The sequence below is a fragment of the Papilio polytes genome, unplaced genomic scaffold (genome assembly GCF_000836215.1).
Source record: "Papilio polytes unplaced genomic scaffold, Ppol_1.0 DF823835.1, whole genome shotgun sequence".
Classification (NCBI taxonomy): domain Eukaryota; kingdom Metazoa; phylum Arthropoda; class Insecta; order Lepidoptera; family Papilionidae; genus Papilio; species Papilio polytes.
In genome coordinates this window covers 2109706-2125542 of record NW_013525369.1, presented here as the reverse complement: position 1 = coordinate 2125542, position 15837 = coordinate 2109706, and the positions used below count along the sequence as shown (strand labels likewise).

General features: G+C 37.5%; 1 protein-coding gene across 1 annotated transcript in view; it reads right to left on the bottom strand.

The window, feature by feature from the left end:
* Positions 1 to 13207: 13207 nt before the first annotated feature.
* Positions 13208 to 15837, bottom strand: part of LOC106103211 (retinal homeobox protein Rx1-like) — a 25293-nt gene continuing 22663 nt past the window's right edge. Inside the window, exons 3-4 of the mRNA XM_013282902.1 lie at positions 13982 to 14138; positions 13208 to 13771 (exon numbers count right to left, since the gene is read on the bottom strand). Of these exons, the coding sequence (XP_013138356.1) occupies positions 13596 to 13771; positions 13982 to 14138 (333 nt within the window). The 3' untranslated portion in view covers positions 13208 to 13595. The remainder of the gene's footprint in view (positions 13772 to 13981; positions 14139 to 15837) is intronic.

The window sequence follows — 15837 nt, the reverse complement described above, 5'->3', positions numbered from 1 at the left end:
GGGGGTCTGGCCTCACATCGCGGTACGACTAACAACGAACGATCGTGTGACAATATTACGGCATCAATAATAAAATCTCCGTTTGAGTGATTCCGGCGAGCACACGCGACGCGACTTCTGACATAATATTGAACTCATCATTTAACTTTGTAGGTGTTTAGTGCGACGACAAATAAACTAACTCAAATAGTGGAATATATTTTTAACTTTACAGATGGTTAGTTGTAAGCTTAAGTTTCATCGGTCAGTGTTGGCGCGGGTCTATTTCTGTAGTGCGCAGGCGCAGCGCGGCGCCGGCAGCGACTCCGCGCGGTGTCGTTCCCACTTCGCTCAAAATAGGAAGCCACATGTACACATTTCAACTTTACAATTTCCCATAACGCGTTCATTTTCATTTGTAAACATTTAACAGAAAAGCACTCTTCTCTGTTAATTGCATTGATAAACTGTGGCTTGTTTCTTTTTTTTACTGTCAAATGTTACGTTCAGTGTTCAATCAGTTTGTCAACTCTACTTCATTTAGACAAGCTTTTGTGAAAACATATTATGATGTTTGCCTACTTGTTTTTCATTTTATTTCAATTTAAACATTAGTTATTAAGGTATAATACAAGCTATGAAAACCAAAACAGTATCTGAAGTGATCTTTGTTATGCATCAGACACCTTTATATTTAGACAAATTTTAGTTGCATCTCGTAACTAAGCGGCCGGCACTGCTCAATGATAACAATCGATGTCGGTCACCTAGACACACACATCCGCCGACAGTCGCGGCCATAGCGAGAGGAGCTGATCAGCTGCCCGGCGGACTCCCGCAAGGCACTCCACCGGGCACCAACGCCGCTGCTATAAAAGTACTTGTCGCCATATCTACTTTCGCTAATATTGCAATACCGAATGTATTTAACTTACGTCATATGAACAAATAGGTCATCGGTCGTCAACGCGCGGAAGATGCTATTTACCATCGTAGTTGTGAAGGATTAGTCATTACTCTAATTGTAGTGCGCTACTTATTTTTTGGCATCGAATAAACTATTTCATCTTAGGGTTCAGTAAAAAATAGCATTATACATGTTACCCCAAATAGTAAGTGGAAAGTAAAACATCGTTTTGTTCACCATAACACGACTTGATGTTATTGTTGACTTTGTACTATGAACTATTTTAACATTCATACTTCTTTTGAAAATCAGCTGCTACGAACTTAGACCAGAAGGAGATGTTTTTCACAACTAAGTGTCACCATTTTTTTCAAGGTTCCAATGTATTGAATTTTTCAGCATCTGTAGATATGGTGATCACAGTCTATTTCCATTTTCATCGTACGGTTCTGCAGCAACTCCATACAAGGCGCTGTGGCCGTTACTGCCTTGACATAGGGTTCAATTTAGATAAACTTGTCCTCGACCACGCAGACAAATTGGCGGACTGGTGATGAAATATTTGGCAAGTGCTGCACCGCAGGAGGAGGGGAGGAGGGGTGATGTCAGCGGCTGATAATTGTTGCATAACAAATAACATTCCAACAAGAGTTATTCATAAGAGTATTTATTGCTTTGTGAATATATTGTTTATGCTCGACTGATGAAAGATTGATTTTCAAATTTATGAATTTTATGAAGTTCCGTATCTTTGGACTTTTGGAGGCCTAATTTAAGTCCCTTTCTCTTTACCACCCTTTTCATATAAGGGGAGAATGGGAAGAGGAAGTGGATTTGACATAGGAGGAGATGCATAGGAAGAGGAAATATCCTGTTTATGTGCGTTTCCTCCTCTGTCGGATAAAGGTAGGCAAGGCATCTGCAATTGCGGATGTCTATGGGCAGCCGTCGCTGCGCCATTTTGGCGGAATCTGGTGGCCGCTTGCTCGTTTGGCACCATATGTTATACAAAAAAATAACTAGTATTAATTTGATCCAGTGATCATCCTGTCAGTTTAGGGGAATGACGATCTAATTTGTTTGCTCCTCTGGAGGGTTAGTTTTAAGAGTATTAGTTAGTTTTTTTTATTTATATTATCAATTACTTGATTACAAAACTTGAATAAAATTGTAACTTTTAATGAGATTTACGTTACAATGTAACGATATTAGCAATTATGTAAATGTTTCTAATCTAAGGGTCACATTAGTTCGCATGGAAACTGACAAATTCTCGAACAATTAGCAGAACTTCGTAAATGTTCGATCTCGCTGAACCCGAAACATTTCAAACAAGGATTTAAATTTGCTACAAATTTACCGAATCAGGTCCTGGCCTTTATTTACTTAATATGTAAATAGTTCCAATCATTTCTGTAATCTTGTTGAAATACTTCGACTCTCTATAAAATGAGGACGTGGAAAATCATCCAGTCAATAATTAGTACATGTCACACTAATATTTAAGTAATTTCTCTGATTTATTGGTTTGGTGAAGCAAATGTTAAAGAAGTATGCTTTTCTTTGATTTTTAAAAGATATCTTGACTGCACTGTCCAAGCTCTCTTCAATTCTGCTATTTCGTCACATCTTTACATGTGTAACAGATCGCGATATATTCCACAATACTTAATTAAAACAGTAATATCAAAATTAATAAGCAAGTAACATAATAAAATGGGATCCGTTTAAACGTAACCAGTAGCTATTGGCGACGGCGCAGAGCGGCGCAGAGCGGCGCGGCGCGGCGCCTGCAGCCGGTGGTATTGTGCTCACAAAACTTTATAGTCTAGGAGCCATTAGTCATATTAAATTACTTAGATTTATGTAGAAAAACACCGCAACTATAGATTTAATCTGTTTTGAGTTCAGGATGTCTACTTGGAGATTGTAGAAAACCAAAATTATTAAATTCACAAGTTTATTCTCTTCCTTCAACTTTAGTTTCACAGCCAGCAATCCGATTGTTTAACTCCAGACTTTATTCTTTCCATGCGCTCACGCCAACTGCCCACAACCAGTGTTGCCGTTCCAAAAAAACCCAAATAAACATTTGACATTGCTTTGAACGCTATTACTTTTGTTTATTAAATTTAATTAAATAATATTATAAATTAATGAACCCTTACATTTATTACTATCAAATTTTTCTAACAGGTCCTAGGGCAGCATAATCGGTATGTGTAAAATATGACTTAAACTGATTTTTTAATAAACGGGACTATTTCGTCTGCCTAGTTTTTAAAATTCTATAGGACATGTTATAGTAACTATCATCCTGATGTATAGTGTACTTGTTGCAGTACTTAATGGTATTTATAGGTTAACTCTGAGTTACAACTCTTGTTTATATAATTCTCGTTTCAGCGCAATATTTCAAAACAGCTGCTGTCTGACATCGTGACCCACATGAATTGAATACTTTGAAAATCATTACTAAAACTGCATTATTCACTTTAAATATTTGTTAAATCGAAATAATATAAATAACATTTGTCAGTAATAATTTGTAGTGAATTCACAAAACATTAGCATGCTCCTGGACTACACCCGACCGCTACTATTTGCTCGCGTCGTTATTAGACAAGTTGTCGGTCGCTTCATTTACAACTAACGACTCTAAACTATATTAATAATCATTATTAACCTGCGGAGTGTCTGCGGGGGAGGCGGGAGGCGGGAGGGGGAGGGGAGGTATCGGAGGAATGTGCGGCGATATCAAAGCGCAGATGAATGTAATTGACGCGTCGTCGACACGGCGCATTGTAGCGCGCGGCCCCGCATTCGAGCTCAGCGAGCCGGAGTTAGCTTTAAGCCTTTTTATTAATTTCTCACTTAATAACATTCGATTTGAATGAGCGATCGCTGCTCGTTTCGCGAGCGGTGACAATGGACGACGGTTCAAAGCGTTTCGACACAATCGGTACCATCCCCCCCGCGTCCGCGCCCGCGCCCGCTCCCTCGCTCCCACCTCTTGTGAATTATTTGGTACCAAACATTACTTTGCCAATCTGTTACACGAATTCTATTATAATTTATTAATATTATGATTTAACAAGCTCTAGTGAACTTAATTGTACGATCAAAGGTGAATCATTTTCTCCGAAGTAATTTCCCGAGATCTTTTATTCACAAGAAGGTTCTCGCGATGTTATTCATAGAAAAAAGTGAGAAAGCCATATTAGGAATTTCTTAATAAATGATGACGACATCAGGTAGCTTGGTGTGTACACAGTCGTATTTACACATACCTCATCATCTTATTATGTTTTTAAACAGTCTTATTTCTTTGTAAAGAATGTAAGTGACAATAGTTTGTGTAATTTTAAGAGGAAGTTTGTAAAGAATGAAGTTTTACAAAATACAATAGCATTTTGTTGGAATAACTATTGTTAAAAGAAGCTTCTAATAACGGATTACATTTAAAAACTGAACGTTGTATTTCCCTTTTCGATTACGTACAAGATTAGTTGTTTCGTTATCTTTTTAATACTCGATTTAGTAACTTTGACTTATTTTACAAGTTGAAATAAAGTGTGTTGCTCATCATTTGTACACTTCAGCTGTTGTTATGTCTTTACATTGTAACAAAATGTTATAGTTTTATTAAATTGAATTTGTATCTTTATAATTTTAACTTTATCATTTTCTGTGACTGAATTTATAAATTTCTCGTCAGCGTATGTCTGCCACTTCACCTTCGCAGTGAACAAGTAATTGACTCGCTCAATGACTGTCATTTGTGTAATCGAAAAGCTTTGACACAGATACAAAAAAGGGGATCCTCTAATCTCCGCCTCCTCCCCCCGCTCCCCCCGCACCCCCCGCACCCCCCGCACGGTAGTCATTGAGACATGGAAAAAAAATCCAAAATAATAAAGATACATTTTAATCCCATTGTACTGCGACATTAGCAAAGCTTACCCCTTTTTTAACAAAATAATCTCACGATTGCCTTTATCTTTATAAAAATAAAGTACGTTTTAGTTGTAGAAATATAATTGTTAATACAATATGTTTTTTTAAGTATTGTCATTGACTGAGCAGTGCTCGCTTTGGGGCCACATTTGTAATGATGTGAAGCGAACAAACGAATCATTTACGCTTTTATTCTCTGTAATAATATTCTATAAGTATTTGTACAATTTGAACGGATACTTGATATTTGATATTCCAGTGACTTGTGGCCAGTGTTGATTATTCTCGCAGGTGTGCAGCGAACTTTTAGAATTTACGCGTTAAAGAATTCCAGCGCGCTGAGTAATTTTGTTCAATCTATGTGACAATCACATTGTCACAATATAATCTGTTCCTGAGAGCGCGGCAGACGGCGCCGGCTGCTCATGATAGTGTTATCTGATAACCTGCAATGAAAATATACCTTGGCTAATAATGTTACCAGTAACGCCATCTGTTGTCTACATCAGGGAGTCAAAACTGTTTTAAACTGAGTCAAAACTCCACTGTTTTCATTTGAACGTGATATTTTTTTAAAATAAATAAACATTGCTTGTTTATTATTTTTTTTTTTTATTTGGCAAGCATTTTCTTTTCTTCTCCTTACGTTTATTTGTTGATCCGTTTCCATTATCAACTTTGTAGCCTTCGATTGTTTGTGTATGTAGTTAACTGAGTATTTGCAAGTCCTGCAGGAGCGGGACGTCTCAAGGAGTTTGTTCCTGCCCGCGCCCGCAGCGCCATCGCCGGCTGTTTGCGGAAACAAACATCCTAAGCAAATGTTCTCGTCTAATTTCTCACAACCAACTCTACAATTCTAATGATTGTTGCAGATATTCCGCGCGAGCAACAGGTTAATGAATTACCAATAACGGTTTTACTTTTATTAAGAAATTTTTAAACTAACTGCAGTATGATAACCAATCAAAATAAGATTATATCCGAGTCGAGTACAAAGCAAGCAATGGAGCTGACAGTACGATACACAGCAAACACATAATGTAATTCTAGAGAGCTGGTGTTTGTGTGTGTGTATGACGGGTTGTGCGGGGGAAGGGGTGCAGAAGAGGGGGGGGGGTTGCTCGCAGAATTTAATATTGTCGGCGCGCGCGGGTTAAGGCGACGTACAAATAAAACTCTATGAGACCGCACCGTGCCATGTTAAGGCCAAGTTTTATCTTCAATTTCATTAATTTTCATCTATTATATTTCATTTCAGTTTATTTCTCATGTATCAAACAAAAATGCGGCCACTTGAATTAAGTAATAGCGAAGAAACCGCTGCCGACATACATCTACATTAAGTATTTTCCCAAGACATGTATTTTGCCAGTGAAACTATGCTCAGATAATCTGGTTGTGCCCAATCACACAGAATGTAGCAAACATCGTTATTTTCGAACACGTCACAAAGAAGATACTCATATTATAACATTTACTTGGACTGTAAAAATACTTATTAAACAACTTTATATTTTCAACTTCAAATGGAACAAAATTGTATTTACATAAGGAGCGTGACTGAGCCTTAACAGTGTGTCTGCGGATATTTTTACAAACGTTATTACTGCGGAGGCGCGGCTTTAGCTTTCTTTATTAAATTGTCGTTTGGGGGTCGCCGCATTAGCCCGCGCTCACTCGCTCACTCATTCAGCTCGGTCGCTCGCTCGTGTAGTCATTCAACCGCTCATTCGCTCAGTCGCTTAGCAGCTGAGTTTATTAATAGTTCAGTCTCTCAGGCAACCAGACAATCTTTACGAGATACGAGACGACGTACGAGAGGACAGAGTTTGTCCACTGACTCTGTCCTCTCGTACTCAGTTGCTCTGTGGTCAGCACTATGCACGACTCTGTTTGTTTGTGGATACGTAATGTAGATATTTGTTTATTTGTTCTGATAGATACTCAATTATATTTACACTTTTCATTTTATTTTAACTTGACCACATATATCAATATATGTTTCTATCAAATCCATTCCATTTATAATTCATTCATTATTCAGAATACAAAATATAATGTAATAAAAACATTTCCAACATAATATAACGCAATTAGAACAAACTCTCTTTATAAAGCGATGAACATTTCGGCCACAATTTTCATTACAAATTTGCCAATGAAAACAAGTCGACAGCGGCGGCGGCAAACAGACCTCGCAACTTGCAGCACCTTCCCCGCCCCCGCCCCCGCCCTTGCCGACAACAACCTCCAACATTTTTAATAATCAACTTTGCTCAAGAGTCGCTCGCTGCGCCACAAGACGTGCCACAGTGTAGACACGACAGAACACTCTAATAAACGAGACTCTTGCCAACAACAACTACTTGTTAAAAATGTCTCAAGTCTTAACATCACAGTTACAAAACTTGGTCGTAAATTTCCTGCCAAGGAAACTCGTGTGCGCTGCATGAGTTACAAAGAAGTGTTCCCGCTGTTTGTATATAATAGGCTGTGGCGGGCGAGCGAGGAGCAGCTCATTTGCAAAGCAAATGAATTTTATTGTCACTACAGCGATACCGATACATCTAAATAAGTCACGCTTGAAATAAACTTTTTCCTTATTACCCAAATATTTTAAAATATTGTATTTGACCGAAGTAATTACAATTATTGGAATTTAAACTTTAAACGAATATTGTTAACACATAAATTCTTCAGACAGCGGCATCTGTTGTACAAAAAAGTTTAAATGTAAACATACGATTATATGTTTGTTATGACTTCTAATTTTTAATTGTGATAACATTATGTACTAAGAAACAAACTTAAACAAATAATAAGTATAATGAATTCAAAATGAGTTTCCAAAAAATAACATAAAAAAGTGACATCTAATGGATGAAATGAATAATAAAAAGTTAATCTACTTGTCGCTGGATGGCGCTAGATGCCAAACTTTTGAAGACTTTAAGTAATAAGATGTTAGATGGCGTTGTAATCATTTGTTTAAAAGAAAAGTTTTAATCATTTAAAACGTATTAATTAAATAATTGATTTATTGATAATGATATGTTATATGTGTTAATATTATGTAATGGTGTTAAGAAAAATCATAAGTGTTTGAAACAATTATTGGCTTGACTAGAAAGTCAAGGGATATTCCGTCGTTAATTACTTTTATATTAAAAGAAGGTAAATGGTCAGTGGGACTCTTCATTAAGGGTCATCAACATCCATGGATATTCGCAACACGAGAGAAGTCGGCGGCTTACACATTTTTCTTACACATCTAACATATTTTTCCGCATCAATCACATTCATTAAACCAACACGACAAGTATTCATAATCTCTCAAGTTTAAGGCTCTTTTAAATTGTACATAATGAAAATGTAATCAGAAATGGTTGAGTCAACAAATTATTGCCGCCGCTCAACAAACCCGAGCAAAATCTGCGCAAAATAAACGCGAAGGGAACATCGCGGCGAGCTAACGATGTGGTTACATAGACTCGTTTTGCCATCAACAGCCAATAAAGCAATCCAATAAAGTGTCGGGGCGGGGCGAGGGGGGCGCGCGGGCGGCGCGGGGGGGGCTCTCGATGGAGCCTCATATCTCGGGCAATTACGACAAAACAAATGAGAGCTAACGAAATTCACCTCCAAGAGAGATCAGCAAGGGAACAGCGGATGAGTAGAGGTAATTGTTTTTTTATTTATAATTCTTTGGTATTGTGCCATACCACGCGCCTTCAGCAGCTCTGGTTACTTTGTCTCATTTCAATAAAGTGCTTTACTGTAACGTGTATTGTCCAACACTCTTACACTATTTATTACATATGTTATGTTACAGTATTAAAAAGGTGAATATTCTACTGTTACTATTTTCCGATGGTAAAAATTATACAATTAGTTAGAACACCACATGCCATAATAGGTCAAATTCATAAATGACAACATTACGAAGACAGGATGAAAACACAATAATTTAATATTACTATTAATAGCTCCATGGTTTTAGCTGTGCGCAGTGAGCGCCAAAGGGCTGTGTGTCGGGTGTTTTAGGGTTTTTTCAGCGGCTTTGACTTGCAAATTGTCGTCGCCGCGCCCCCGGGCCCGCTGTAATTAAAAATCGGGAGCGACCTCAGCGCTGCGGCGGCGAGTAGCAGAACTAACTTAGAGGTTGGTTGAAAATATAGAGAACTCAATTGTTAAAACTTAAAATTAGTGTACCACGAAATGACAATTTGAAATCGTAAAAGACAAAAAACTATAAATCTCTTGTGTGTTTTCAATTAATTTTTTTTGTTGATATTTTACTTAGACAACTAGTTCTTCTACTGGATAATAGATGGCGTTATTAAAATGTAGTAAAACCGAATTTGTGAAATCAAATAATTAAAATTTAGTTTTATTTTAACTTTTATGTTGAATATTTTCATTAATTTTTCATAATAAATTTGATGTTAAAAATTTAAATGGTTTAATTTCTTATAAGAACTCACATTTAATTCGTCACAAAACCAACAAGAATTGTTACACGCACGATAGTAACTTACTGAATGACTGAATTAATCACTCTTAATGAATATGGAACATGTATTAGTACTAACGAGTGCAATCCAAATATTCCAGCGGCGGAGGGGGGGGGGGGGTCTAACGCGCGCTTCTCGTGTCGCCGCTAATTTACTACTGAGCCACAGGCGCTCACCGCTTGCTGACACAAATTATGAATATTAGATTGCAGATTTAAATAAAGAATAGATTAATAGTTTAGATTATTTTTGGCTGCACTGTCACATACCTAACAAAACGTTGTATTTATAATAGAAATATGCAAAGATAAAAATAACCCAGCTCTTAGACTTTAAATGAGAGAATTATTATGTTTGCCTGGTAGAGAGTGAATATAGAATTACGTTACAAATATATTACTATGTTTAATATCATGGTTTTTATTCAATACAGTAAAGTCACTCTCTATCTAAATATACATTTAATTTGGTAAAACTAAATATTGCAGCTGCACCGGGCCTACACTACACTACTTTTTATGCAGAAGGCGAAGAACGGAGAAGAGCGAAACTTGATGTACAGTATCACAGCCACAGCTGCCCTCTACAACCTACAACACTTTCAAATAGACTTGACTATAAAGTAATAAACTATTTAAGTGCTACGTATTAAAACTAACCCAGTTAAATATGTATACCACAGACTCACACGTAACATAAATAATAACTTTGTGCGACATACATCTAGGTAACGTGGCAAAAGTTTGTGATTTACAATCTGACGCGATGCTCGCCGGGTGCGGGGGGCGCGGGGTGCGGCGTGTGACCGCCGGCGACGGGCGCTGACTGTTGACGCGGTGGGTCGTAAATAAAATACCATAGTCAGTCATACTACGCGGGACGATGTATGCAGTAAGTGATAATCTTGCTAATATTACATGGTGAAGGTTTAAATGTTGAATGCTTGTTAGAGTTTGTAACCTAAACTGCTGAATGGATATCGATGAAATATGGCATAGATAAAACTTATTACTTACTTTTATTTCTTTTTTGCTATACGTTACTATGAAAGCCAGAATTTGACAAAGGAACACGGCAGGAAAATCAACGATGATTTTATTAACTTATTAAAACTTTCGTGAGACATTATACAATATAAGTTATGACACGGCTAAACTCACGTGATAACATTCGGTGTAGGCATCGACAGTTTCGAACCCGTTTAGAGTCCTTCTTCACGATGATTTTTTTTTGGGCATCCATCGTATTTAAGGAAATATATATGACGTTGTAGAAAAATAAAAAATATTAAAATAAAAATAATACTTCAACATTGTTACATAACACCGTCCGCACAAACACAGCGCAACGCGTTGCAACTACTCCACATTTTGTTGTAAATCATAAAGTTGGCTTCCACTTTACACTTGTGGTAACAACTGTTTGTGCTTAGTTATATCGAGTTCTTACTAGTGTCAGTGTAGGTTGTGTAGCGGGATCCGAACCCGTCTTGTACGAAATAGAAGCTTTAATTTATTATGTTATAACTTAAATGTCATAAAATCTACAAATAACTTAATCTAACCTAACTTACTGAATTTGCATATTCGTATTCGATAGGAAGTTTCATTAACTGGCAAAAAGCTAGCGAATTCTGTTAAATTGTAGATTACAAGATAAAGGAGTTTTATAAACATTGAACTCTGCACACATCTCAATATAAATGTTTATAAACTAATTGATCTTCTTTAACATTCTGTACTCGGATAATTGTGTGGTCCCGACGCTCGGGTGATGGGGGGAGGTGTGGGGCGCGGGAGGGCGGTGCGGGGTGCGCGGGGGGTGCGGGGCGGGAGAAGCAATAACATGTTAATGCGGCGTTTGGCCGCTAATCGAGTGCGACGGCGCGCACTATGAGTTTTGTTAGCGGCGCGGCGCGGCGCGGAGCTCGCCACTCGGCTTACATACAGTTACAGCTAACATTGTTTATTTAAGGTGGCTTAATTTATCATTTATGTTTCTGATAGGTCTGACGTTCTAATGTTAACTCACACACATCATAAAATCACTACTTTGCATACTTAGAAAATTTAATTCAAAAACTTACGTTATACTTTGATTTTTTTTGTATACTGAGTAACAAACAACTATACGATGGAACAGTTCGTACAGAACAGGTCGCAACAGTTTTCTAAACACGAATACTGTCGATTAATAAAATCAATTAAATAATTAAAAGTAAAGTTTATATTTAAGTCATTCGGTATCACAAAACAATACAGACATTAACTGCAGTTGTAAACTGAGTGCCGTGTAAGCCGACACTAAACTTGCCAGAGCAAATAGTGAGAAAAATACAATCATTGAGTGCAGTTCAGTTTATTAAATGTTCTCCGTAGCACTGCCTCCCTCTACGGCGCAGCCCTCGCCCCACACTGCTACGAGGCTACGGCCCACAGCCGCTACGGGCTACAGACTACGAAGATCCGTAGTGTAGTCTTTTTTTTATGTTGTTTTTGATTAGTTGAATTTTATTTAATACTGAATTACGAATTCATATTGCTATTGTGTTTTGTTATAGAACTGTGAATAATATCCTTTGGTTTTAGATATGTTAACTTGAGGTTAAAGATGTTTTAATACTTTCATATCTAAAAAACCTAGCAATTATCTACCTGATTAGTCAAATACTTCCTATAATACTTTACATAGAGATCGGTCAATTATCTTCATTATACTTGATCCTTCATTGTCAACTTAGTGGTCAATTAACACAGATTATGTATGGAAACATGTGTATAAATAAAAATAAACCGTTTGTATAAGAACACATTTATTTATCAGTTTCATTAAACTATACAGTTTCTATGCATCGCCGCTGTCTTATCCTACTTACTGTATTTACATATAAATATTTAAATTACACATTTTATATACAATTGTGGGAATTATACAAACTGGGAGACAAATATTAAGGTTAGATGGCTTCTGTGACGATTATCGTATGTTATTAAATGAACATGAACATATGATAGAGAACTAAAACCTTACATTTCTTCTTTTCAACGTTACTTTTAGAACACAGAAATTAATATTTATCGTGTAAATGAAAATAGACATAACAAGTTTTAAATCACAAAATTGGCTAACGATAGTCTACGAAGGAGCAATCCATTTTATAATTTCACAATTTCAGATATGAATATCTTCTTGGATAAAATGTTTTGGGATAATCTGTTCCGTTAAAGTGAATACTGTCATATAATTTATAAACTAAATAGTACTTATTGACAAGTTAGACACAAAAATATGCAGTTCCTGTGACACTTATTGTAAATTCTTAAATAAAACAATGCATTGTATATCTATTTACGGATATCAGCTGCAGTAAATTAACTAATAAAACAATATAAACATTACGAGTGAAATTAAACAAACTGTCAGATAAAATCTCAATTTATATATTTCATTTTTCTTTTCTGAATCATTTTTCACTATTATACGTTAAATTATAGCTTTATTTATCCTTACATCTATTGCTTATATAAATTTATTTACAATTTTTATTTACAATAGATTTTTAAATTAAGTACTGAATTATTTAGTGAACACAAAGTAAAAATGTATAACTTTTAATTAGGAATTTTGAAAGATAAATTGAACATAAAAGTTTTTTAAATAAACTTCGAACTTTCCTTTATCATTTTAAAAAATCATAATATCATTTTATTTTCATTTTCAAAACATTTCAATTAAAAAAGTAGGAAATGAAACGAAGATGATTGGTTGAAAAATAAATAAAAAACTTATTATATTTCATAATCACACATCCATACAGTTTACTTAAATTACATAAAAATATTCTCTTACACTCACAATCTACTAAAGTTGCACATCAATTTGTTTACAATATTTACACAGATTACATTTAGTTAAATATTTATCTATACATGATTTTAGCTTCTGGAATGTCTCATATACTGGAATGTTTGTCATTAACGAATTATGGCAAACAAGCAAGCGGCCATCTAAATTCCGCTCCGCGAATTGACCGCTGCCCACACAAACTCGCAAGAAAGTTGCAAACCTTTTGTCTACCTTTAAAGGAGAGGATGTATGAAAAAATGTAATATCCTTCCATGCGTCCTCGCCCTCCAAATCAAATCCACTTTTTAACCTTTTTCATCTTATAAAATGGTGGGAAGGTGAATGAACTTTTATATGACCTGTTGTTAATTTTTCATACATATAATCTTGGTCTATACCATCTGCATGCCTTTACTTATGGACTCGACGTGTTCTTTGGCCTTCATGCGCAGCGCGGCGATGCTGGTGGAGCGCGGGTCGGGCGCGGCGGGCGCCAGGGGGGCGGGCGCGGGCGGCGCGGGGGGCGTCAGGTAGCTCGGGTAGCCCGACGGCGGGTGGCTGAGGAAGCCTGCAATAACAAGGTGTTTGTCCATTCATTATACTATGTTTATAAATTGCAACATTATACTCGAGAGGTAATCGAGTTTAAAATAGTCTGTAGTTTTTTAACAGTCGACAAGTTTATTGAGAAGGATGTTGTCAAATAAAGCTAAAGGTTCAAGATTTCAGTTAAATTATGGGTAAGAAGCTAAATGCGTGTGTGAAGTGAGTCACGTACCGGGCAGTGCGGAGAGCAGCGGCGGTGCGAGCCACGGGTCGACGGGCAGGCCGAGGCCGAGGCGCGGCACCGGCGCCCCGTACTCCGCCAGCCCCAACCTCGCCGCTTCCATCTTTTCCTGCCGGCGCCACTTTGCGCGACGGTTCTGGAACCACACCTGCAACAAATACAGAACTACCTTAGACATCGATTCTTACTTATAAATCGTAAGTTCACCGCACAATATTAAATGGTAAATGGAAGGCGTAGCTAATAGACGTAAACGTCTTTTCATCGTTATGTCGAGTCAATTCATTATGTTGAGCGTAGTTCCGTGCGCGCCGCCGGCACATAATAACCATCACGAACCAGCAAATTGTCAAACAACAGTCAACTTAACAGATTAACGAAGTGAGCGTGCTCGTGCGGGGCGGCCGTGGCGGTAATTGATGCCGCGCCATTTATTAGAGCATCAAACTTTACGAGAGGGGAGGGCGCGGGGGGCGCGAGTGAACAGGGGGGAGGGAACCCCGAAAGCCTCGCCGCAGACGATAAATCAAGGAGAACACGTCACTAAACGGTTTGTGAGGCCAGACGTAACGAAACAAAACTAACTTTGAATACTGCGAGACATGAAACGCGAGCTCGATCACATAAATGTACCATCACCGTGTCATCCACCCTGCTAAATGGCTGTCGGACCGATTTAAACTTTAAGGTATTGTCGATCAGTTTAATTTGGCTCGAGCTTTGGCGACGTATGTTTTGAATGTGGTGTCAAATTGTAGTGTGAAATGATATATTCGTGGGGTGCACAGAGCCGCGGCGGTCGCGTGATCACTTCGATTTGGCGGAGGCAAGCAAACGAGGCGACGCGACGCGAGACATGCGAGCTCTTCGCCGGCAAACGTATTAAATGTCTCTTGGTATCGGAAAGCGATAACGATTTGGAAACGAACAACAGTACCGTGTGATCAATGTGAGACATTTGCGGCACGAAGCAAACTGCCGGCTCGTATACTCTGCCAGCGATATTTGTATGGAACGTCTATTCGATTTAAGTTCCACACTTTCAACTTACAGATTAACAGAAGAGGAGTTATATGCTATCATCGTGATTCGTCAATATTACAAATATTGTGTTAATGTGCCAATCTAGCGTACGGAAGATCTTGATACGTCCGCTAAGTTGGAGTATTCTTGTAACGATTACCGTTCAGTAACAACTAGCGTTCTTTTGGCTTTAAAACTTTAGGAGCGAGACGCTTGTTAACACAATGAAATTAATAAGAAAATCATTAAAATGACACGAGAGTGTTGTGTGCAGTTTAGTGTAGAGTCGTGCGAGTGGGGTGAAGTCGTGGTGTCGGCCCGTACCGGACACTGCGCGGCCCCGGTACTTCACGCGCGTTCACAACCGTCACACACAAACACAGCCATTTTTATAATTTTTTATTGATCTGATTGAGTGTTACAACGTTGTACATTAATACGATTAAATTAGAAATGAGGTACGTCAAACAATTTTAAAATAAAAACGAACAATTTACTCAAAACATATTTGAAAAGCAATCAGATTTAATTACGTGATATAATCAATTACGTCAGCAAAGTAACTGTACATTTAAAAGCTAAATCAACTTATCGCACTAAAGATTAAAACGACAACAAAATAAATAAAAAAGTTATGCCGCGCTCGCCGGAATCTTGATAATCCGACCCAATTAGAGTTCGTTAAAATGCTAGTGCGGCGCTAGTGTCGCACTCGCCGGACATCGTACAAATTTAAATCACTTCGGAAATCTAATTATAGAAGGCAAACATGAACGTTTTGGTTATTAATAAAATAAAAATTTGATCGCAGTGGTAGCGGGCCG